The sequence below is a fragment of the Dermacentor albipictus genome, chromosome 4 (assembly GCF_038994185.2).
Source record: "Dermacentor albipictus isolate Rhodes 1998 colony chromosome 4, USDA_Dalb.pri_finalv2, whole genome shotgun sequence".
In the NCBI taxonomy this organism is placed as follows: Eukaryota; Metazoa; Arthropoda; class Arachnida; order Ixodida; family Ixodidae; genus Dermacentor; species Dermacentor albipictus.
Window position 1 is genome coordinate 14672809 of NC_091824.1, and position 26476 is coordinate 14699284.

The window sequence follows — 26476 nt, forward strand, 5'->3', positions numbered from 1 at the left end:
GGGCCTATGCGGCGCGCTCGCGTTTCGCACTTGCTGCTGCCAGTGATCCCGTCGGAGAATAAGACTGCTGGGAGATCCAACGGCGGCTTCATTTAATCACACCGCTCAGCGTCACAGCACTGCGAGCCGCGCTTCGCAATCCTGCGTGCGCAATCGCGTAAATTCAACAGATACCTTGAGGCAACTTATTTGTTGTTGTAATATTGACATGGTTGTTTTGAAATGTTGAAACACAACATGAAATGTTATCACGATTTCATTCGACTTTCCAGTGCAAATACATACGACGTAATGCTTGTAATTAAGAAGTTTTTAATCGAATTAGTCTAATTAGTAAATATATTGCTCTAATTTTTCTTGCAAATGACGTCAGCCTTGGCATATAATTGATGTATAGTGACGCATTTCAAGTAACTTGTGTGGGCTTTTTTTAGTGTTCAAAGTAAACAAACAACACTTTATTTACAAGGGCCTTAAACGCGTCCATTAATTCAATAATAAATTGTGGTTTAGAAGTGGGGCGCTATAACGTAAAGCTATTCCAAACTTTTCTATTCCAATTCCAACGCAGGAGCTCAAATAAAGTAAAATCAATCTTTATTTTCCAGTAAAAGAAGGTGAAACCTAGTAAAAAAATGGTGGGGCACCATAATCCTTAACTTGGCTGTCTCTGAGTGGGGGGCACTCGCACCTCAGCGTTGGTGTTTTTTAGGTTAACTTTAGGCGAACGCAACGCACGAACCGAACTAGGAGGCAACTGTTTTCCAATATTTACCTGGTTTAATATCGTACTACTTGCTTGTGTGTGACGCCATTGGTCATGTCATTAGTTCCGTCATGCTCACGCGGGGGGTATCTAATGTATACGGTTATGTGCCTTGATGTGTGGTAATTAGTGATTTATAATTATTTTAAATATTCCAGACACTTCAGTAACTCAAATTGTAACTACACTGATCCTCTGATATCACCTTTATCGAAACGGATGAATTTTGTACTGTAATATTTCTTTTGTGATTTATTTTGAAGTTCCTCCTTGGTGGTCTCAGGAGGTGAACCGGAAGTGCTGCGCAAGAAGCAAGGGTGTCACTCGACGTTCGTGCCACTAATAAATAAATAAATAAGTAGGCATCCTAGATCGTGCCCTACTGTCTAACAATATTTATTTTATTCATCTTTAGTCGTAGGGTAAATAGGCGCTGTCGTTGTGCTTCGTTCTTTTGACATGTTCCACGCGCGTCATTCATATTACTTGCGTTATGTTGTTCTACTTGCTGATGGTTCGGTGTTAGGTGCCAGTACCGTGCCCCTTATGTTTACGTGTATTCGTGAGGAATTACTATGAGATTATGAGTCTAGATAACTGCCAACTCAGCTTTTAACGATGATCTGTGAAAATAAACAATCTAAAATAAATCACAGAACATCCAGTAGCCTCCCAGTGCGCGACAATCCGATCGAGTAGGTGTATGCAGGACCAAAAGAGATGGGGCGAATTCCCGGGAAGGTGGTGCGCCTGCGATGAATGGAGCAGCACCAACGGCGTTGCGGCGTCGTGCACTGAGTGACCCATGCGCACCACGCAGGCAGCTCCACAAGAGAGAAGGATGACTGAGGGGGCGGAGAGTGTAAGGAGCACGGGAAAGACTGCCCGCTACAGCATGAAGATAAGCGCGGTTGATTCAAGCGTAAAACCAAGAAAGCGCACCATGACCGTCTCCAGAGGAGGTCGGCTCGAGATAGGCAGCTTCGGTGACTCCCGTTCTTTATGGAGCGCTCTGGCCCCTTCTGCAATAATTCGATAAGCGTGGGCGGCGTGTCCCCGCTCTGGTTCGAGCGTCGGAGACGTAGGAAAAACCGCTGTGGTGTGTCTCGCTCTTCGTTTTTCTTTTGTCATAGATACTGCGCTGCTGTCGCGTTCTTTCGATGCGTAGCCCGCTGTCGACTGGCTGAGGAGCCAATGCATTCTACTTTGCGTCAGTTTGGAAAAATCGCATCTCCCCGAGTCCAGTGAGTGCTTGCGTCGCCTTGCCTTCCGCCTCGTTCTGCGCCTTTCAGACGGCACTTTCTTGGTTGATTCGGTTGCTCTCTCTGCGGTGGATTTCAGCAACCGCGATTGCTACTGTATACCCGGAGCCTATTAGTATTTGTTATTCATCAGATACAGATACTTGAATTTAACTCCACGTTGTGCCTTTTACTTACCTGAAATAATTTACCACTGTGCGCTTTGCCGTTTTCGTCAAGATATTCACCGGAAGTGCTTGGACAGATAAAGTACGACGTCGAGACCTTTTTACAGCGTGTAATGCTGAAGAAGTTCACTACCCCGTCAAGAGTAGTAGCTAGGGAAGTGGCACTGGAAAAAAGAGTAATCGAGAGGGGTGTAGGACAAAAAGAGAAGACAGGGTGTTCTGTAACCTAGCAGAGACAGACAGCCTTGGCGCCAGACATGCATGCGCACTCAGGCTGCACGCACGCTTCCTGTCACGCCGAAGCGGTGTGTGTGTGTGTGTGTGTGTGTGTGTGTGTGTGTGTGTGTGTGTGTGTGTGTGTGTGTGTGTGTGTGTGTGTGTGTGTGAAAAAATTTATAATGAGGTCCGGAGGCTCAACTTCATAAGCCAAGGCGGGCCGCTCCCAAGTTGGCACTGTCAGGCCAAGCCTTTCAGCGACATCATGGGCCCCTGGACGGCCCTTAGTTCGTCCTGAAACAATGGGCTATGAATCCTTTTTTCCCCATGTGTCCATACTTCAACGAGGTTGGGGAGAGTCGCGGGACACCCCGCCAGCATATGACTCATTCCAATGATGCCATTACAGTCGTTGCAGTCCATCTTAATCTCCCTCTCTTAATATATTTTATTAATGGTGTACGGTGTGGGATATGTACCTGTATGGAATAAGCGCAGTAAGACTGTCTGAACCCTGTTCAGTTTTCAATGTGGCAATGGGAATTGCCTGCGTCCTAAATGGTAGTGTTTGGTAATGTCATTGTATGTTAGGAAATAATATCTAGATTCCCTGGCTTGATGGTAAACGGCTCGGTTGTGACTGTCACGGTTAGCAAGTCCTCGTGCCAAGTCATGAGCAACCTCATTGAGGTTTACCCGAATCTGGTGCACTTTCCCCATATGCGCAGGAAACCATCGGATTTCAGTTCACATAATCGCAATGTTTTCAAAAAGTTTAACTGCAACTCCAGCTCCGTCATCATCATCATCAGGCGGGTTACGGCCACTGCAGGAAAAATGCCTCTTCCATATTTCTCCAACAACCCCGGTCACGTGCTAATTGTGGCCATGTCGTCCCTGCAACCTTCTTAATGTCATCCACCCACCTAACTTTCTGCCTCCCTCTTGCCACGCTTCCCGTCCCTTGCTATCCAGTCCGTAACTGTTAATGACCATCGGATATCTTCCCTCCTCATTACATGTCCTGCCCATGCCCATATATTTTTCTTGATTGCAACTAAGATGTCATTAACTCGAGTATGCTTCCTCACCCAATCTGCTCTTTTCTGATCCCTAAACGTTACACCCATCATTGTGCTTAACATAGGTCGTTGTGTCGTCCTCAATAATTTAAGTAGAACCCTTTTCGCAAGCCTCCAGGTTTCGGCCCGTAGCTGAGTACTGGTACGATAAAGTTATTATACATTTCTTCTCTTGAGGGATAATGGCAACCTGCTGTTCTTGATCTGACAATGCCAGCTAAACGCACCCCAGCCCATTCTTATTCTCCTGATTGTTTCCGTCTCATGATCCGGATCCGCCGTCACTACCTGTCCTAAGTAGATGTGTTCCCTACCACTTCCAGTGCCTCGCTACCTATGGTAATTTGCTGTTCTTTTGCGAGACTGTTAAACATTACTTTAGTTTTCTGCAGATTAATATTTAGACCCACTCTTCTGCTTTGGCTCTTCAGGTCATTGAGCATGCATTGCAATTGGTCCCCTGAGTTACCAAGCAAGGCAATATCATCAGCAAATCGCAAGTTACTATGGTATTTTCCATTAACTTCTATTCCCATTTCTTCCCAATCCAGGTCCCTGCCTGACGCCTTTCTTTATTGGGATTTTGTTGCGTTCTTTATGGAGGACTACGGTGGCTGTGGAGCCGCTATAGATATCTTTCAGTATTTTTACTTACGGCTCGTCTACACCCTGATTTCGTAATGCCTCCATGACTGCTGAGCTTTCGACAGACTCAAATGCTTTCTCGTAATCAATGAAAGCTATATATAATGGTTGGTTATATTCCGCACAATTCTCTATCGCCTGATTGATAGTGTGAATATGGTCTATTGTTGTGTAGCCTTTACGGAATCCTGCCTGATCCTTTGCTCGAGAGAAGACTAAGGTGTTCCTGATTCTATTTGCGATTACCTTAGTAAATATTTTGTACGCATCTGACAATAACCTGATCCGTATCTAATTATTCAAGTCTTTGGCGTCCCCTGTCTTATGTATTAGGATTATGTTAGCGTTCTTCCAAGTTTCCCGTACGCTCGAGGTCATGAGGCATTGCATATACAGGGTGGCCAGTTTCTCTAGAACAAGCTGCTAACCATCCTTCAAAAAGTCTGCTGTTACCTGATTCTCCCCAGCTGCTTTCCCCATTTGCATATCTCCCAAGGCTTTCTTTACTTCGTCCAGCGATACCTGTGAGATTTCGAATTCCTCTAGACTATGCTCTCTTCCATTATCGTCGTGGGTGCCACTGGTGCCGTATAAATCTCTATAGAACTTCTGAGCCACTTGAACTATCTCATCCATACTAGTAATGATACTGCCTGCTTTGTCTCTTAACGCATACATCTGATTCTTGCCAATTCCCAGTTTCTTCTTCACTGCTTTTAGGGTTCCTCCGTTCCTGAGAGCATGTTCAATTCTATCCATATTATACATCCTTATGGCAGCTGTCTTACGCTTGTTGATTATTTTCGAAAGTTCTGCCAGTTATATTCTAGCTGTAGGGTTAGAGGTTTTCTTACATTGGCGTTTCTTGATCAGATATTTCGTCTGCTGCGATAGCTTACTGGTATCCTGTCTAACAGAGTAACCACCGGCTTTTATTGCACACTCCTTAATGATGCCCACAAGATTGTCGTTCATTGCTTCAACACTAAGGTGCTCTTCCTGAGTTAAAGCCGAATACCCGTTCTCTAGCTTGATCTGGAATTCCTCTATTTTCCCTCTCACCGCTAACTCATTGATCGGCTTCTTATGTATCAGTTTCTTCCGTTCCCTCCTCAGGTCTAGGCTAATTCGAGTTCTTACCATCCTATGGTCACTGCAGCCACCTTGCTGAGCACGTCCACATCTTGTACGATGCCAGGGTTAGCGCAGAGTATGAGGTCTATTTCATTTCTAGTCTCGCCGTTCGGGCTCCTCCACGTCAACTTTCGGCTATCCCGCTTGCGGAAACTATTCATTATCCGCATATTATTCTGTTCCGCAAACTCTACTAATAACTGTCCCCTGCTATTCCTAGTGCCTATGCTATATTGCCCCACTGCCTTGTCTCCAGCCTGCTGCTTGCCTACCTTGCTATTGAAGTGGCCCATCAGAATAGTGTATATTGTTTTCACTGTACCCAACGCCGATACCACGTTTTCATAGAATCTTTCGACTTCTTGGTCATCATGACTGGATGTAGGAGCGTAGACCTGTACAACCTTCATTTTGTACCTCTTATTAGGTTTCACAACAAGACCTGCCACCCTTTCGTTCATGCTATAGAATTCCTGTATGTTACCAGCTATATTCTTATTAATCAGGCATCCGACTCCTAGTTCTCGTCTCTCCACTAAGCCCCGGTAGCACAGGACTTGCCCGCTTTTTAGCACTGTATATGCTTCTGTTGGCCTCCTAACCTCACTGAGCCCTATTGCATCCCATTTAATGCCCTCTAATTCCTGCAATTGTACCGGTAGACTCGCTTCACTAGATAACGTTCTAGCGTTAAACGTTGCCAGGTTCATATTCCAATGGCGGCCTGTCCGGAGCCTTTATCAAAACACTTTAATGCGGATTTCAAATCACTGTAAATGCAGGCCCACTTATTACTCCTGATGGCTAGAGCAATGGCCGCTTGTTCCACCACCATGGGGTACGTGGTAAAAAAGAGTGATAGCGTCTTGCACCTTACCTTGATAATTTGAGACAATGGCCGAACATGTTTCTTTACCTTGCACCTAGGCAGCATTAACTATAGCTGCCAGTTGGTTCTACTGCTCTATTTCCTGCAAGACGGCTTTAGCTCTTATGTTTCTCCTTTCGACATTATGTTCTAGATGCATCTTTCTGGCGAGAGGGTTGGTTCTGATCTTGTTCCTAACATCAGTCCTTAATTCTACTTCAGCCTCTATTGGGCTCCTTGATGTATTCAGTTCTGCACCTGTTGCCTGTAATATGTTCCTGCCAGCTCGTGATTTTGTCGATCTTTCTTATTGCGCTAGCTGTTGGGCCTTCGCAATTTCTTTCATTGTGTTGTGCACCCCTAGACTCATGAGTTTATCGGTTGCAGCGTTATGGTTACTTTAATGAGCTTCCTGAGCATCACATTAAGTATGTTATGATCTGCCTGCTTCCATTTGAAGAATTCAGCCTCATAAGAGAAATGACAGAGAGCAAAGGTGTGTATTAGCCTCAAAGCGCTGCATTCTCCTAAGCGTCTGTGTCTATTGGTAATTCTACTTAGTAACTGTCACGCATACGTTAACGCCTGCTACGCTTCCTTGAGCGGGCAGAAGAAACACACGAACGCAGGGTGTAGCACACACCCAACATTCATTCTATTTGGACTTTCAACAACAGAAACGCATGGTAACGTTCACCACTTATTGCACACGGACTGCATCCTCCCTTGCTATGCTTTACGCTCGCACTTTCGCGGTAACCAATGTCTGTGCGGCGATCGCCTCTACGCTGTAGTAGAGGCGCTTACAATACCGGTTCTGTTCGGGGTGGGTATTGGCGTCCTCCCGATCTGCGGTCCGTCGTCGCAATCCGGTCATATTCAGTCGTCGTTGGTGTCCGGCGTCACGGAGGCCCCGGCTGGCGTGACGAAGGCACAGTGGCTGAGGGGCTGTCGCGCTCCGGCAGAGCGGGGCTCTTGCCGGCTGGCGCTTCCGGTTCACGCCGGCCCAGCGTTGTTTCCTAGACGGGATGGTGTCTGGCTGCAGCCAGCCTCTACGCGTCTACGTTCAGCGGCGAAAACGCTGACGTATCCTGGCAGGTAGGTCCGGGCCTGCGGCAGTTTCGTGGACGTCGGTCATCTGCTCGCCGAGCCTGGTACTCGGGCGGAACGTCGATGCGTCGCCTAGGAACTGGGGCAGCACTCGGAGAGGCGATCTCCGGCCGTCTTCTTCTGGAACGCTGCCCGCCGGCCACTACATCCTTCTCTGCGCGCGCCGCTTCTCCAAGTTGGCGGCTCCACGCGCTCGCTTCACTCCCTCTTGTCTTCTTTCTTTGTTTACGCTTGTCACTCCTAACAAGCCCCCCCCCCCCCCCCGCTATTTTCCGAGTATTTGCTCCACGAAAACTTCAGTCACTCTTCTTCACCTCTTGGGCTTACACGGACACTGCACTTCACTTCCCTACACCACACATAACTTCACTTCGCCGTTTCTTCGTTGAACCATCACTGCTCTTCACCGCACTTCACTGCACTACCCTACATATAACTTGTCTTCGCCGTTTCTTCATTCACACATCACTGCACGGCACCGCAGTTCATTGCACCCACGCGCACATCACGTAAGTTTTTGCCTAGTCTTAACAATACGTCACTGTCAACGACAGCACTATTCACAAGGCATTGTTCTATTCTGCGAGTGCTCGAGCAAGACTCCTCAGAAGCTCTAAACACTACAAGCATGCACAGCAAGCTGTTCCCTAGTATGATTGTATACCTCTTTAATGTTATTAACAAAAACGAACATATTCTGCTAACTCAATGATGTCCTTCGTGGCACGTTCACTCACGTGATCCGCGAGCTCCTGCCTACCGGTTCTTGTCTGACATGAATACAGCCAGACAGGAAGCTGTGCACTGTTCCTGGCTCTCGACGCCGGCGCCTCATCGAGACATGACCTCCTCGGGTAGAATGATTTGTATGACACCAGGAGTTTGCGCGGGACCTCGACCTGCATGCCGAGGGTGCGTCGAATTTGTCGGCCACAGCGATGACACGTCCATTGCCCTTAATTTTTGAGCCCATGTTTTATCACATACGCTCAGTTTAGACACCATGTTTGTCATCTTCCCCTTCTGGATCATTTCTATTGTTGGGATGTCTGCATGGTATGGACTTCCAGCAACCAACTCTGTAATGACCATTCATGTGTCCGTTTGCAACGGTCGCTCAATAATAGGCGTTAGTCCCTAGAGGTACCTTTGATATAAACCCTTTTGGTGTGGTTCTCTGACATATCTCGCAAGATCGCACAAACCGTTTATTGTCACTTTGCATGTCGTCTTCTTTACTCCTTGATGGCCAGCCATAATAGTGTCGTGCACCAGCTCGTGTCGTGCCCTTCGTAAACTCACTGGCTCTACTAACTGTCATAGTTCTCCTCCATCGTGGATTCTGACTATTCGGTACAGTAATTCTTCAACCTCTTCAAACTTATGTGTGACCCGGCTCTTCTTATACTGAACCCATTTCCCTAAAAATTTCAAAATAACGTCACAGAGTACTGTCCGCGTTTGCCTTTTTTTCAATTCCGTCGCGGTTATATCCATGGCGGTGTCTGAAGTATTCTTTATATCAGCATATTTCCTATCCTGGTTCCCTGTGCTTTTTTTCCCTGACAATATGGTAGCTTCTCCAGTATACGGATCCGAAATTTCGTTGTCTGCACTGGCTTCGGTTGACTCATGCTCCGTCCTACTAGTAATTTGGATATCGGGAAAACCCCAGAGAGGATCTGGATCATCCACTTTTCTGACTCCTGGCACATTCCCAAGAATGACATCGTAAAGCGGTTATTTGACGCACCAGGCTTCAATCCAACCGCAGTAATAAGGCGTCAAAACTAATACACGAGCCGCAGGCATTCGCCGTACCGTACCATCCGCCAATCGAACTGGCGTTTCTGTACCGGTGATATCTCTTTCCGGCACCATGGATTGCCTTGCCAGAACAATGTTGGACCCTGTGTCTCTGAGTACTGACACTTTCCGTCCCTGCAGCACTCCCACTACTACCGCCATCGAGGTTTCCGCTTCTTCCGACCACGGAGCCGTCATGACAGCGCTTGCCTTGTAGCCGGACTCCTTCTATTCCATTTGCGTGGTGTCAACATCATTGGGACTTTCGATCGCAACAATGCAGGCAGTCTTATTTTCTGGCTTAACTCGGCAGGTTTGTACTGTATGTCCATGCCGTCCACATCCCTCGCACTTCAACGTCGAGCTGCGAGTGCGACCCCAGGGACAATTCACAGCCCGATGCCCTATCCTGTCACACATAAAACATTTGATTGTGCTCCCAGTCTGTTCTCTCTCATATGGTGTCTTTTTATGTTCTTTCCCCTTTTCCAAGTTCCTTTGGCCTTGGGCTTCTAAACAGCGGTCGGCGTGTTCAGATAGTTCCGCCACTGTCCTCAAGTTGCGCTCTTCCAGGAATATTGCTACGCCCTGATGACATGATACTAGGAAATGTTCTGCAATCATGTTGTCCCTCAAGTGTTCAAATGTCTTCTCTATGTTAGCCATCTCCAACCAACGATCAAAGTAGTTCGAGATTCGAGTGGCTAATTGCAGGCCCCTCTCAATTTCGTGTGGCTTGGAGCTTCGGAATTTATCCCTGAAACCTTCGGCGGTTGGTCTGAAGCGTTGTAGGAGAGTCTTCTCTACTTTGTCGTAATATAGTGCGTCGGTCGCTGACATCCGGCTGTACACGGCCAAGGCTTTCTCCACACGACACATACTCAATCCCGTCGCCCAGTCACTCGTCTGCCAGCCTTGTACAGTTGCTATTCGCTCGAAACGCTGTATGTACGCATCTAGGACATGTCGCCTTTCATCAAATCGGGCGATTAACTTCTGGGGACACACTGTCGTTATCCTCTGAGATACCACATCTGAGCTCCTATTTCCTTCCTCTCATCCACTGTTACTCATGCGCAGCTGCAATTTCTTTTCCGTAATCTCTTTTTCTTTGATGAAGTTCCTATACGCCCGCTCGTCCGCAGCTTTCGGTCTCTCCTCAGCTTCCTTCGCAGCCTCTTGTGCCTCTGCGCGTGTTCCTCTCTTAATCGCTTCTGTTCCTCGTGATAGGGCCATTATGGCCTCGGCCGACGAGTCCGCGGCACTGCCAGCAGTCATCAAAGGTTCAAGATCCATTCCGCTGCTCAAGACACCGCGAGGCACGGGACGAAGTTAAAGGGATCCTGGCAAGCTCCAATGTTGCCACGAATACGTTGACGCCTGGTACGCTTGCTTGAGCGGGCAGAAGAAACACATGAACGCAAGCTGCAGCACACACACAACATTCATTCGATTTTGATGTTTAACAACTGGAACACATGGTAACGCTCACCACTACAATCTTGCACATCTACAATCTTGCATTTGAGTGCGGGGTTTTTCCCAACGCAATGAAAACTGCAAAAGTATCTGCCATTTTTAAAGGGGGCGACAAGAATGTACCAACAAATTATAGACCGATTTCAGAACTCCCTGTGTTTTCTAAAGGTCTGGAAAAAGTCATTTCTTCAAGAATGAGTGAGTTTTTTGATAGGCATAAGGTAATATCTGAGTCACAATTTGGTTTCAGAACTGGTAAATTTACAGAAACAGCGTTATTAACAATGAAGGAAATAATTTTGAACAATATGATTAAGATCTTGTATACGGTGGACCTTTTCCTTGATTTTAGGAAAGCTTTTGACTGCTTAAATCATACGATTCTTGTTAACAAACTTAAAATGTACGGAATCGATGGTTGACTATTCACATTGCGTGAAGCATATCTCCAAAACAGAAGCCAGTCGGTGTCTTTAGATAATGAACATTCATCTCTTTTACCTATCGGTTGTGGTGTCTCACAAGGGGGCATATTGGGACCCCTTTTGTTCAATACGTACATACATGATATTGTAAGCATAGATCCTTCCATTGATTGTGAGATATACGCGGATGATAGCACACTACTTCATTGAGGCCCTAACCTTCATGATTTAATGTTGTATTGTAATGACCTACTGATTAAATTGTCTAGGTGGTCAAGAATGAATAAATTATTAATTAATCCTACGAAGTCCAAGGCTGTATAATATTTCGCGCAAGAAACAAGGCAATAGTACCGCACTGCATGCTTCACTTTGAAGATCACCAAATAGAAATAGTTGAAGTGCACAAGATACTTGAAGTACATTTTTCCTGTTATTTAAACTGGGATGCCCAGGCTGATTTTGTCTGCAAGAAATTCTCTTCCGTCTGCGGGGTTCTGTCGCAAAGGCGTGAAACTTTACCTTTAAAATGTAAATTACAAGTTTATTGCACTTTTTTTATCACCTTAACTACTGCAATTTAGTATGGGCCACAATGACCAAAGCTAACTTAAATAAATTTCTCGTACTGCAAAAGAAAATTGTTCGAATAATCACCAATATTGATAAGTATGCTTTAAGTATGCATTTGAAGCACATAACATTGTCGCGGTCAACCATTTGTATAACTTTAGGTTGTTACAAAAAATGTATTTTTCGACGGCATCCACTGCCGATATTTATTCGACTCTGACATCTTTGGACATGCGTGATGCTAACATACACGCAATAACTATTAATACATGAAATATACCACGTTTTCGCACTAATTATCAATTGCAAATGTCATCTTACAACCTGCCCCATGCTCTAAACACGTATAAACACACAATAGGATATACCAAAGCAGAGCTGCGGAAATATTTTGCTGAAATGTGATTTTGTCTCTTTTATGTTTTGTTTGAATATTCCTATTTATTTCTGAACATCTGTGTTGACCATTTGAGCGTTTCTATTTTCTATTTTATTGTTTAAATTTTTGCGTTATAGATTATCAGACCCTGTATGTATAACTGGTGAATGTTTTCTCTTTATTGACTGTAACTATTGTATGTGTCTGATTTCTATACCACTCGTGTACGACTGCTTGTAGGGGTTTTCTGGACATAGTCAAGCTCATGCAGCTTTTTGCCAGAAAACCCTCCAATTGAATCTGGAAAATAAACTTACTTACTTAATTACTTACTTATTGCACACGGACTGCGCCCTACCTTGCTATGCTTTACGATCCCACTACCGCGTTAACCAACGTCTGTGCGGCGATTGTCTATACGCTATAGCAGGGGCGCTTACAGTGCCGGCTCTGTTCGGAGCGAGTATCGGCGTCCCCCCGGTCTGTGGTCCGTCGTTGCAATCCGGTCGTTTTCAGTCGTCGCTGGTGTCCGGCGTCACCGATGGCCCGTCCGACGTGGCGAACGCACAGTCGCTGAGGGGCTGTCGCGCTGCGGCAGAGCGGGGCTCTTGCCGGCTGGCGCTCCCGGTGCGCGCCTGGCCAGCGTAGTTTTCTAGACTGGACGGTGACTGGCTGCAGCCAGCCTCCATGCGTCTACGTTCAGCGGCGAAAACGCTCACGTGTCCTGGCAGGCAGGTCCGGGCCTGCGGCAGTTCCGGGGACGTCGGTCATCTGCTCGCCGAGCCTGGTACTCGGGCGGAACGTCGATGCGTCGCCTAGGAACTGGGGCAGGACTCGGAGAGGCGATCTCCGGCCGTCTTCTTCTGGAACGCTGCCCGCCGGCCACTACATCCTTCTCTGCGCGCGCCCCTTCTCCGCGGTGGCAGCTCCACGCGCTCGCTTCACTCCCTCTTCCTCGATTTCTTTCTTTGTTTACGCTTGTCACTCCTGACAGTAACCTAATGACTTCATCTGTTTTATTCGAGATATATTCTATTGTTCTATAGTTAGCATTGTTACCGTGATACCCCGAAGCGGTGGCTGCGCAACATTTCGCCGACAGCACGAGGGCGCCGGCTTGATCCCGACCGTAGCGGCCGCACTTCTATGGGGGCGGAATGATAAAACGCTCGTGTACAATTAGCAGTGGGTGCCACTCTGAAGAACCCCAGGGGGTCATGAGTAATCAGCAGGGATTCACTACTGTTTTCCTACCCCATGAGCTGCGAAATTTAGTCCACCTAATTCATGCTGAACATAGTTCCTGCGTGCAAAAGAATGACCTATTCTCGCTCCCTTGACATCGGCATCCAGCGCTCGAAATGTTGCGCTTCCGCATGCAACAGTTGTGACGTTTTGGCGAAATTTACTGGCAAATGTGGGGCCTCGAGACTATGAAAAAAAAAATTTGTAATGTCTTCCATTTAATTATATTTACCCTACCCCGTCATATAGCGAATTTGTTGCCGAGCGGCGAACGGTGGCACCTCTCACGCATTTTACAATGCGGAGTCGAGCACAGCGGACAGTAGCAAAATAGCCCGTCTTTGACTTCAGCACAAATTACGATGCAAATTATACATTATAAATTGCAACCATAGAATATAAATTCCAGAAATTCTCTCATTTGAAGGCAATATATAAGTCCGCAGTCACGACATGCACACTTCCCGACCCTAATTGTTCTCCACCCGTTATGCCAGCTTACAATTTCGTAGTGTCTCAGCCAGTCATCCACGTCTTCATGTGTTTTTCAAGAGAATATGCGTGGTTCCGACGTACAGTAGCTAGGTTGCCTTGGTCTCTGGTTGACTTGAACAATGTTTTCTTCGGAGGTGTTCGTTGACCAGCCTGCTTAGGCGTCGGCTATGCTTGTTGGCTCTGGTGGTTGTCCAGCCACGCGTCGGCTTGGTCGAAGATCTTGTAGGACTGAGTTGTCGAGGGCGTCTTGTACCTAGCACCTCCACCGCTTCTTACAGATCTGGAATGGATTTATATACGGTTCCAAGGGTAGAGAAGACATTGGACGACCCGAAACAGCCGATCACCCAAAAAGCGCGCGTCGCTTCTTCATCCTCTTCAACGCTCCTCCGGTGCGGCTTTATAACATGCATTTTTTGCAAGTTACGAAACGTCGTGGTAGCCCAGGCTATAAGTGAGAGTAAAATAAGGAATTGTAGGTAAATCATTTCTCATGTGTGGAGAGAAGGTATTTGAGGCGAACAATTCCTGGTGTTTGAGCAATCTTTTGAATTAGAAGATCTACATGGCTATCCCAGGGCACTTTAGCAGAAAAGAACGCTAGGTGAATATTTGTGTTGGTGAATACTTTATACAAATTGAAATGAAGCTAATGCCCCTATAATTCTTCAGTTTTTAACGTATCCCTGCTTATGGATTAGTATAATGTAGACATTCTTCCAGTTTTCTGGTTCACTTGAAGTCATAGGCATGGCGCATAAATGGCCGCAAGCATTTGAAGCATATCTCCTTACTCTTTAATTAAATCGAATGTTATTCCATCCTCTCCTGCTGCTTTTTTCCGGGACATGTCTTGCAGGGCATTCTAACTTCGTTGCTAGTAATAGAAGGAGCCACTGTATCCTGCTTATCGCTACTTCCAACGAAGGATGCGTGGCTGCTGTGTGTACTGTACAGGTCAGTGTAGAATTCTGGTGCTGGTTTTATTATATTCGAAAATCCCTTTGATATTCCCTTGCCTATCTTTCGCTGCATACATCTTGCCCTGTCTTGCACGAAGTTTTATTCTCAATCATTTCGTGCTGCGGCAATTTTGTACTATTTTCTCAAATTTCCCCATGTTATATTTTCGAATTTCCCTTACTTTCTTTTTGTTGATCAGCTTTGACAGCTTAACGAATTCTGTCTGATGTTTTGAGCTAGACACTTTTATGCTTTGCGTTTCTTCATTTTGGTTGTTTGTTACTTGAGGGAGCTTACCTTCTGGCTGCTTTGGTGCCTTACTTCCCACGTCAGTTGCTGCTTGTGAAATCAGCCAAAGGTTGCGGTTTTATTCATTACCTCTATGTTACCTTCATAATTTTGGTCTCATCGTTCTTAGCATTTTATCATAGGGTATAGATAAAGCTTGCTGCGGTCCGCGAACCGTTATAAATATTTATTTCTCCGAACCGGAACTGCACAGGAGTGAAATCAGAGCGCGCTGTGCCCGAACCCGAACCGAATGAGTATATCTTCTTCCGGTTCGACACCCTCTTTATAACGATTCTATGTAATCGTGTGGGTCGAGACCTACACCAAAGGCGTCGTCATTTCACCAATCCGCCACGGGCCTTCAAGCCATATAAGCTGTTTCCTCTCCTGGGTGGCTAGTGCTTTGCTATTAGGATATTGTTGAATTCTGCTTTCGTTTTTGTTTAGCAGACTGGCATTTTCTCCTACTTTTCGCTCGGGAGAAGAAGTGCGTTAACGAACAGTCCAAAGACCTAGCGGTCCAAGCGAAGCAATGTAGCACAACACAAACTTCATTCAACAACAGAAAGATCGGGGCTTCTCGGTACCAGAGGCTCATGTGAGACTTCCACCCTCTGCGATCCCTCAGAGCTCCCGATTGCACTGACCGGCTGCGTGCTTTTTCCCCTCTCGCGTGTATATATTCGTCGACTCTTCTTTTTTTATTTTTTATGTGCTTTTTCGATTCGTGTCTCAGGAGAAAAACAGAGGCCTCGCCCTTATTTCCTGCAGTGTCCTCCCATCGACCTCGTCGTGCTGCCTCTCTTGTGCGAGTTTGCTTCTTTTGCCTGCGTTTATGTGTCAGCCTACACGTGCCAGAGCTCGGCCTCTTCTACCCTCCTCCCCACGCATCATTCACTCGTTCGCGCCTTTCCAGTGGTGAGATGACGTCACCCATGCGTATCGCCGCGGGACCCGCTGTCGCCTCGTCTTTTCCCTGAGCCAACTCCTCCTTCTCGCACGAGAGAGCCGGTATCGTCTTACGTCGCCGACCTCTTGTGGCGCTCGGGCCAAATTGAGTCTCAACCCCATCGCCATTTTTTTTTTCACCTTCCGACACCCCTTACTATGATTTGTGCACTGCGATCAGCGTTTTCTCACTATAGTGGGCGCGGATGTCGGTACGCTTTTTGTTTCGTATAGGAAACGCGCACTATCTTTTGCTATTTGGCCAATTCCAGAGAGCTAGATCTCCGAGCAGCGTGTGTAATCTCTAAGGCTGCTTCGGCTGTAGCACGGGTTTTACACAGTAGATTTCGCAGCACTGTGGGCCTTTACACGCTGCCCAGAGTATCACGAACCATATTGAAACGCGTGTAGCGACCTTGTTTAGTGGTGTCTGCCGTTTCTGCCGGTAATATCTATACCAGATGTCCTGTGTCAGCTACGCCAAACTGCCAGATAACAAAAGAAAGGAAGAATGAAACAAACAAACCAAACCAAGGTTATAACATGCGGCACAATATTTGGAATCGATTTTGCCTAACAGAATGTATAGGTTGCTCACTTAGTTGAGTATTAACACCAGTGAGATGTTTATTCTGTTTGGCCCACACGTTATCTCAATAGGGTGTATAGCCAACGTACTTGTTTCTGTGACAGCCCTTTAAGTAACTATTGCATGTCGTACAATTTTTTTCTAGGACACTAATTAAATACTGAGCACGAAAGCCTCGTGGTAGTATGCCAGCGGGATTACATTCATTTTCTGCTCTGTATATCGGTCACCTGATGCCTATGAATCATTCACGGGTAAAATATACGACCATGCGCAGTGTTTGAGTGGCAGGACTTTATTTTAACGGGATGTTATTAACCTTCCCTCCATTAATTGGGAACGTGTAAACTATGGTTGTTGGGGCGCGGGTGACACTTCATCAAACTTGATCTTTTGCCTAAATATCGAGCACACTATTAATCAAAGCACGCGAGGTAACGCAATTCTGGACTTATTGTTTATCAGCGAAATTTTTCACGGTGCAGATGTTTCGCTAGAGCCAGGAATATCGGATCATTATTTAATTTATTTTTGTTAAAACTCACCTGGTACTACACGTCCTAAAACGTTCTTGGTCTTTAAAGATTTTTTTAAGGCAGACGATACTTCCGTAATTGACTATCCAGATACTGACCTCGACTTTTCGAGTACTTATATTCGAGCATCCTGTAATAGGTTTCGCAATGTCGTTGCCCTTTGTATGAAGGATAATGTACCTGTTGAACAGAAATATAAGCGCCATAGAAGAACCATTGGATTACTCTGGAAATAATCCAGACAAAACGAAACATTAACAGACTTCGCAAACAGAAGAAAGCGCCATCTTCCGGATTCTTAGCATTGAGGCAAACTTTACTTAGACGAGATCACGGTATCTCGAGAACGTTATTCTTGAGATGCTTTAGTTGACTTCATTAAAAGCCGTAGTGTAAAGTTGTGGCGTCATTTGAAAGAAAAGAAAGGAAATTTTACTTAAAAAATGTTGACAGTGTAATGATTACGGATGCTAAGGACATAGCTAATCATTTTAATCAATACTTCTACAGCGCTTTCTTTTTCAAAACCCGATACTTATTTGCCTTGCACTGTATTTGTACCTGTGCATGACGGCCGCCTGGTTAGTCGTGAAGTCGTCATAGCTATGCTGCTAAAAGTCGATGTAAAGAAGTTCTGTTACCGCGACTGCATCCCACAAGCATTATTGCGACGCTATTCACAGCAAATAGCTCTATTTTTGACAGATCATTTTAATCTCTCGCTTACTACTGGGGAAATACTAAATGACTGTAACAAGGCGCCCTTCATTGCGATTCACAAGAAAGCCGACGCTTCTCCATAACAAACTATAGAAAAACTGTTCTGTTGCGCCTAAAAGGAAAAAAAAAACAACCTAACACATACACTTATTGAGTAAAAATCCCGATATTTTAGAAGTAAACAATGACAAGAAACTTGGCGCCACATTAGACAGCAAACTTTCTTCCTCTACACACATATTTGTAATATATTCATCACCTCTAAAAATGTATGGTTTCGCCGGAAAAAACATTGTTAAACTTCTAGCATATAACGCTTGGGATAGAGCGAGGTTTGAATACGCCGCGATTGTATGTGACCCGCACAATAAAGGCGACATTGCACATATTGAGGGTGTTCAGAAATGGCAGTGCAATATATGTTTAATATGTATCGAAGACTTGATTCGCCCGCTTCCTTAGTTTGTCGGCACTGTATTCCTGTTCTGGAGTCTCGCAGAAAAGTTAGCCGCCTTGCTTTTTTCCATAAACGTATTTCTCGCAATACTAAACTTGCCACACCCGTAAAGGCTCACTCTACAAGGAAACCTCGACATGCTTATGGTAGAGCACTGGCGCCGATTTTCATCAGCACTAACGTATTTAAGAACAGCTTCTTTCCTAAAACTGTCAGAGTGGAACAAATTACCTGCAGGTGTCCTTGATTCTAGTGATTTTGTGCATGAACTGGGGATTGCAGCTGTTAATTATACCATATCCTGTGTGTGTGCTCTTTGCATTCGGCATTTATTATTGGTATTTTGGTTGTCGTTTGAACCTATCCTTACGGTTGATCGTCCCTCCCGCTTGGACCACAGTACTGGTTTGCAGTATGCATAAATAAATAAAACTAAACTCCGTTCAGGTATCGCATGCCAACAACAAAAGGTCATAGCCAAATAATTTCGCGAGTATGTTCGGTCACTATCAAGTTCAGCGAGTTGCGCCCCACAAACTCACATGACACTCTGAAAGCAGTTTGGGTGGGCATTATTTCTCCAGATTACCGACTTTGGCCGCTTTCCTGCCTTTGTTTGATGCGCTGGATACCGGAAGCAGTACTGTATCTTTGCCAGCCACATACGGGCTTCGCTCATTGAAAACATTCTTGAGGGCACTGCATTCAAATAAGGCGAACGGCGCATGCCAACTTCTCATATTCCACTATGCTTTCATTAAGGCCTGAAGATAAGGGTTACGCTATTTATAAACTCCTGAAGAACAACCGCGCTTGGCGCTGGTAAATACTTAGCTACGCATATTGAAATAAATGTGGTGGACTAAACGGAATACCTGAGTGTTAACACGCACAATCTAATCCTCCAGCTGTGAACTCATTTTTCTGGGGAGGGCTGCAGGATGTCCCAGTGGACATTATCATTTTCCCACGAGCAATTTCATTGCTCCGCACTGAATATTCCTTACGACCCTGCATTTTGCGGCCTCCGAAATTCACACCACTGTCACCTCTCTCAGATTATGTGTGATGCGCGAAACTTCGCGAAAAGGCTATGCGACAACGCTGTGCTATGACATATTAGTTATCACTTCCCGCTCCCAACTTAAGATCTCTGCAAATGCCCGAGTTCAAACACCAGTGGCGCGAAAGATTTTGGAGCGAATGTGAGGCTCGAGATGAGGACCTCCGGCCATCGTGGACGGACGGACACGGCAGACCCGAGCTTATCACTAGCGTGGCATTAAATTGTGCACCAATGCTCCTCACTACAAGCGAACTAATTACCTGAGAAGGCCATCGTGCGTAGCTCACAGGTGCTGTGGATGGCATGGCATGGACTAAATTTGTCGGCCCTGGAGCCCATTTTTAGGTTAATTTGGTTTCAGCTGCGTGAAGCACTCTGTAAGCCAGCACATTTCAAGCGAACGGCGTAAAAGACGGAAGAAACGAGGCCAGCGCCAACTTCCAGATCATAATTGCCGTTTTCTGCGCTGTTCTAATAAATATGTTGCTATATCAATTTGCACAAATTCATACCTCGGAATACCCCGTACCCGTTGCGTCAATTAGAGGCTTAACGTTCGCTAGCTGATGTTCGAATTTTAGAGAAAATGATTCTTTATAGAGAAAAGAAAATAATTTCACTGGAAAGCCGCGAGGTGGAACAAGGTTTATAAAAGGAATCTACAAAACAAATAAAGGTTTCTCAGTAGCAGAGCTTCACAGTTCAACAAATTATTATTTTTTCCTCTTCCGGTCATCGTACTCGGGACGAATGCCTTTTTGTGGCGGTCGCTCAAAGATATGAGCTGACCATGAAGCTAGCAGATCGCCGAGTTCGGCTTAATTCATCGGCAAATCGAAGCTCTGGAATACTGAATATAGTAAATGAGGTCTGTGGAATTTATGCGGTGGAGAAACGTTTATCCAAGGGAAATGTTGCCATCCATTTTCAGGTGGCTGACAACATTTTATTATCCTTTGAAGGACTGAAAGTTGACGTGCATTTTTTCACCATAGAACTGTGATTGTAGTACATACAAGAATTGAATTAAAATGACAACTACGTATTGGTCAGGAGGGTTACTGTCGTCGTTGTCGGCGGTTTCCTTTCTTTTTTTTTTGGGGGGGGGGGCGTGGACGGAGGGGGAGGGTAGGAGGATGGAATTGGCAACGTTTGTCTAGTTTTTTATTATATTGCATTGCACAACCCAACCTGACTTTACAACTGCTCACTAAACCCAGACTGTTCCTGCACTTACACAGACATTCTGCGTTTAACATGAGTATAACTTGCCTGTAGTACTAACAAGATTTGCATAAGTTCATATTGCGTCTTATTATTCTGTGACGAGCAAAAGAAAAATTTCGGGTTGTAGTAGGGTCATATTTTCTTGTGTTAAAGAATGTTAGCAGCAAGAACATACGCAATAAAGCACATGCCTTCTAGTTCAACTTGGGATGGAAATAAATGATCTATCGCTGTCCTCTGGTCCACTATACACGGGGTTATTCGAATGTCAGATCATCGCATTATATTTGCGATTGGTCTCGACGAAGGTCGTTGCCCTTAGCCACTGGGAGAGTAGCTTGGCGTGCGCTGGTCTCAATGCGCATGATGAGATCATCCATTTTATGAGTCCACTCCGAAAACTGCGATTGATGGGTTCCCGTGTTTACTCCCCTTTCTCCCGTTCCAACAGCTGGCCGGACTCACGAAGCACGCGTCCTCAGGCTCGCGCCATTCGGTAAGCCCATTCGTGATACCAATTTCCGATGACCAGTTTTATAAGTACACGCTGTCCGGTTTTGTTTACCCACCCGGACCTATTGGGCACCTTGCGCTATTTGCCAAAGCAGCCGAGAGATGATATGGGAGGGCAGAGGCCCTGGATCGAAAAGAGAGAGCATTGCTATATTCAAAGTCCGACTTTCTTTATTTGCGTCACACTGATTTTTTTTCTGCATTCATCGTGTCTTCTAGCGCTCAGAAGCTTCATAAAGCGTGTCAAAGAGTGTGATCATGCACACTAATCAGAGCTTCGAGAACCAGCGCGAAGGAAGGTGTGCGGATTTAAAGGCGCTAGTGTGGAAGCTCAGCCGGCGCAAGTAGTGGTCAGAGATTCAGTGGGACGCATTTATTTCGTCTGTAGGCAAGTCCGCACGTCAGGAGTCGCTGCGCAAAACAGCCATTAATCAGTTATACATATAGAAAGAAAGCGGGGCTCTCATTGCCAGCGTTACTTGAGCGTGGCTGCTGCTGCCTAGTTGAATTGCTAACGCGACCTTCACGTCCCGAGTTTACAGTGTCACTGAGAACGCGGCCAACTTTGTTGTGACACTGTATCAAGGATAGGCCCACTTAATTCCTTCAGTACTAAGTTTACTTTAAAGGAAGAGGTCCGGACAACAACCAAAATGGTTTAAAATATATATTTACGTTTCGGCAACCCCACGGGAGCCTTGCTCACAGTGAGACAAGCGGCAGAGCAGGTGCCCTTTTTATGTGCGGCTCAAAACATGACTAAGGCGGCTGACATATGTGGACGGCAGATTGTCTTCGTTGCGATTGAGAGTGTGTGACGTGGTTTGAATGATTAGGGACTCATGATGAGGACGCGAACAATGATTTCGTCACTTCGCAATCACGCGAGATCTTTCCCAGTTAATCGTATGTGACGTGGTTACGCAGTGTTCGGCCATGGCACAGGACGCAGCGTGTCGTTTCTGGACGTCATTCCTTCGCTGCTTAAGTCTTGTTTTGAAGTTGCCGGTTTCTCCGACACAGACATACCGACAGACACCACAGGGAATGACGTACGCCATGCCTAGGAACTTGTCCTTTTCCAAAGGGTCTTTCACATGCACGAGCTCGTATCTAAGTTTCCGGGAGGAAACGTGCGCAGCCTGCACGTCATGTTACCGCAAAACACATGCAAGGGTCTCGCTTATGCCGGGGACATATGGTATCGAAGCCACTTTTCTGGGAGACCCAGGGTCTGTGGGTACTGCGTGAGGCAGCTGACGCCCTACTTACTCAATGAAGTCCTCGGGGTATCCACAAGCCATCAATTCTCGCCGCACAAGTGCATTGTCCGCCATGCGGTCTTCGCTGTTGTGCACACCTTTTTCGCCCGACGAATAAGAGAGCCGCAAACAGACCTTTTTCCGAAGCAGGGTGCACCGATGTGTGGTTCAGGTAGCAACCAGTGTGAGTTTACTCCCTCAGCACCTTAAATAACAGGTTTGGTCCTTCGTGTCGCAGAAGGGTGTCCAAGAACGGCAGTTGGCCTTCAGATGTGGAAGATTACCGTAGAAGTGGAATCTAAACGGCAACTGCTGTTCTTGAATACCTTTGTGCAATGAAAGTTTGGTCCACCTGAGGCTCTTTACCGTCCTTCACGATCTTCGACGTCTTCTGCACATTTTTTTATTTTTTTGTTATCGAAGAGGGTCAAAAGGGGGCACACCAGCAAAAATTTACATACGTATACCTACTTACATAACTACATACCGCAGTGTGCCTGACATGAGGGAAAGCCGTCGTTCATATTAACAACAAATTAATGCTCTTCCTAATCGCCTAACAATACGGCATCGCGACCATCAAGCGCTCTTCTAGCCAGATTTTCTTATCACCAGGTGCATAGCACTCAGCGGCTTACGTTCGCGGAGCCGAACCATCAGCATGCGCAAACCATGGCATGGAAAAGGTGATCTGCTGCCAGTATCGTCACAATGGCACCCGATTTCCAACTTTTCTAGTCGTCGGCATTCTCCTCGAAAATTGACCAGCCAGTAGAAGGTGCTGACGGAATCACTCCCACCAAGGCTGAGCATGCGTGCCCCTTCGTGCACCTTTTCTCATTTGGTTGTTGCATAGCCAGCGGCTTATTACGGCCGTGTGTGCGTATTGTTTCCGCCTGTGGCTTCCGCCAGTGACGCGAGGCTGCTTTATTGGAGCTGTTGCCTTTAGGACTGAGTGCACGAAGTACTATGTGGAAATCTGAAAGAGGAAACGCAATTTCCCGTGTTTTCGTGATGATGTACGAGCTGACCACAACCACTTTGCAGAAACCAACGAATGCTGGAAAGTGGCTTTATCAGTGAGTCATAACCTATGCTTGTAGCTTGTTTTCATTATGGTGTTATACCTGAAATATTATTTTCATGAATATTATTACTAATATTAGGCGTTCTCGGCTCCTGTTCACGCGTTCATTGAAAGGTGTAATTGAAGCCACGAGAAAGTTTCAAAGAACAAACAGGGAAAGCAATATATAGTGACAAACTTTTCAAATATTTTATGTGGGCATGTGTGACGGGTGGGGAGACTTACAAGACGCATCTGGGTAGCTGCTATTGACTTGAGTGATCGATATCCCTGAAAACAAAATCTACAATCAGGGATGCGACATCGGAACTGTTCGAATAACGAGCCGTTCGCTTGCCTGCACGTGACAGGTCTGAATCGCATTTTATTCAGCAGAAGCGCAATTCTGGCCAATCACGTGAGGGCAAGCAAAGAATTCGCTTTCCGAACAGTTATAAGATCGCACTGCAGTTCATTAGCCCTGTACCAACCTAAGGGGCTAAAACTCCGGCAATAGCAAAGAAGCTTGAAAATAAGCTAAAAACCGTCCGACGAACTATAGAATAAAAATATATGGGCTTAAAATCAGCTGCTGATAACGGTGATGTGAATTGAGAGCAAAACCTTGTGTGAGATTAAAAGGAAGGGATGTAGAAAATGTGAGAAGGTGAGGTGATGCGTGGAGCAAATACCTCGTTCTCTACAAGAGCGACAGATTGGGTGCCAAGCGAGGGAAATGCAACGGGTAACGGCAGAAGTTAAGGTGGCTTGACAGGCCAGACTACGAAATTAACCGACGCAACAAATGGGGGTGATATCGATATAGAGGGACATGTTTTATTAAAAATAAAAAAAGCAAGCCCAGTCGTGCTTCCGGTGACCTGACTAGATCAAGATGAAATTGGAGAATCCCTTGTAGACGCAGTCATCTTGCAGTGCACATTGCATGCACTTATGATAATTTGGAGCGCAACAGAGAATATCCATACGTAATCTTCACCGCGCATTCCCGAGGCTTACAAGGGATTGAACAACAGTAATTATCAATAGCGTATAAAAGTTATTATGCCGCGACTATTGGCTGTTGGTGCCGGAGAATCTCGTTCTGAATCTTCAGCAATTAAAACATGGAACCATTGAAACCTCAACTCGGCCATCTTTCCCATGTCCGCCGTTCCTATCAAAATTGTTATTGTACGTTTGTTAGGAACATTCATGATACCTACAAGACGCTACGATTGCTAATCTGGTAGATTGTCCGACAATTAGCTGTAACGATTCACGTATGTTTTTCCAATCCATCTGATCGAACGATAACCTCTGACCTCTTTCTTCAGTTTGTGGCCGGCACGTGAAAAACGTGACGTTAGCTCAAGAGCAGCAACTTTGGTGGCGATTCCTTCCGGGGCCACCTATAAAAGTGGCAACTGTGATTGCCACATACAAATGTGTTCAACATACCTAATCTTCAACTTTTGTGTTATGTTTTGTTCATACCCGGCCCGGGCGATGAACAACTTATTGTCGTAGTCTCTAACCCTTCCACCGTTCCCAGTAAGAGATGGCAATAAGAATAAATGAGGCATATTGAAACGTCGCGTGCGTTATGCTTGCCCAGAAGTGTGCTACGTCGAGCACTCAACATCGTTGGCACAGAGGAAGATGTAAATGGGTGTCGCCTTTGAAGACACGTTCAATCTTGATTTACAGTTTCTACAGACGTGCGACAGAAGCTTACACGGGTAGAACAATGCAGAAAAATGTAGTGGGGCCCTAGCGACGCAATAATATGGCACTGATCTTGCCTCTGAGCAGAGTCTGCTGGTTTGGTGCGTTATTTTTATTCCGCTCTCCCAGCGCGTGGCGTGCAGCCACCACTGTTCCGTCATATCATTCTGCTTCGGAATCCGCATACTTTGCCTAAAGGCAAAGGTGCATTTCATATCACGTTATCAGAGAGATTTCAGTTACCTTCAGCATAAGCTCTCTTCGAAAAGACCCAGCAGAATGTGAAAGTAAAAATAAAGCAGACGTGGCTCCACGCTTACGTGCCGCCGCAGTGAGCGCTGCCAACGAATGAATTATTTCCTCATAAAAACTAGTCTGGCTCATAAATATGATAAAGGGCTGTTAGTTGGAATGGCCTGACATGACATATCGACAGCGTACGCCGTGGTTTGCTTTTGCGGATTGCTTATCGCTATCTGCTTACAAACTATCCCGTGCCAAGGCTAGGCGCGAGGCTCGCTACTATAGGAGGAATTTATTGCTCACCCAGACATGAACAGCTTCTCAAATGCATGCGCCTGCGTGGTTGGGCAGGGAGAGCGTCTGGTTCTCCATGACCAGATGTCTAGTTTTCAATAAAAAAAAAGTGCTATGCTAAAGATACTGCTTTTCAAACGACTGATATTAATGCTTTCAAATGTTCTTTAAAACACCATATTGTCACATTTGGCTTAAATGTAATCATTAAAGTGTAGTTGCACCATCGCTTTCAGTTATAAATGAATGAATCAATGAAACAATTAATTATTTGTGGAAGCTAATAAAACATTTGAAGTTTATTTTTTTCGCAGTTAACAAATTACAGTTGGTTTCACTCCCGCGGAAATTTCTCTTGCATTATCACCCGCCGTGGTTGCTTAGTGGCTATGGTGTTGGGCTGTTAAACACGAGGTCGCGAGATTGAACCCCGGCCGCGGCGGCCGCATTCCTATGGGGTAGAAATGCGAAAACACCCGTGTATGTAGATTTAGCCACACGCTAAAGAACCCCAGATGGTCCAGCTTTCCGGTGTCCCCCACTATGGCATGCCTCATAATCGGATCGTGGTTGTGGCAGGTATAAACCCATAATCTATTTTTTTTCTATTGCATTTAACACGGAAGAAGAAGAAGTGCAGCGTCCATAGCTTGTGTTTACATCGGCTCCATCTTTTCGAGATGTTTTCTCCGCGATTATCTGTGCATACCAGCTCTAATTTTGTACCATTCGAACCGTGAGACCACCAGGACTCTGTAGATACCAAGTTATCAGGTGGGACATTTATTTTTCCGGGACTGCGACCACTTTTGTGTTACGATCAAGCCGTCGCCGCGCTAAGGCTAAGCGCGTGCGCCGGGTGCTCGGCCTACCAGGCTACCTGGCACGTTCCCGCGCGTGTCCGTGCGAGCTCTGCTACGA

At 45.8% G+C, this 26476-nt stretch overlaps 1 protein-coding gene across 2 annotated transcripts in view; it reads left to right on the plus strand.

Moving 5' to 3' along the window:
- The window catches only part of LOC135917152 (cell adhesion molecule Dscam1-like), a 1023231-nt gene that overhangs the window by 761889 nt on the left and 234866 nt on the right, over window positions 1–26476 (plus strand). Inside the window, exon 42 of one of the 2 annotated variants that reach the window (XM_070536836.1) lies at window positions 20901–20945. The exons of the other annotated variant lie outside the window; for it this stretch is intronic. Coding sequence (XP_070392937.1) covers window positions 20901–20945 — 45 coding nt within the window. The remainder of the gene's footprint in view (window positions 1–20900; window positions 20946–26476) is intronic. 2 annotated transcript variants of the gene reach the window in all.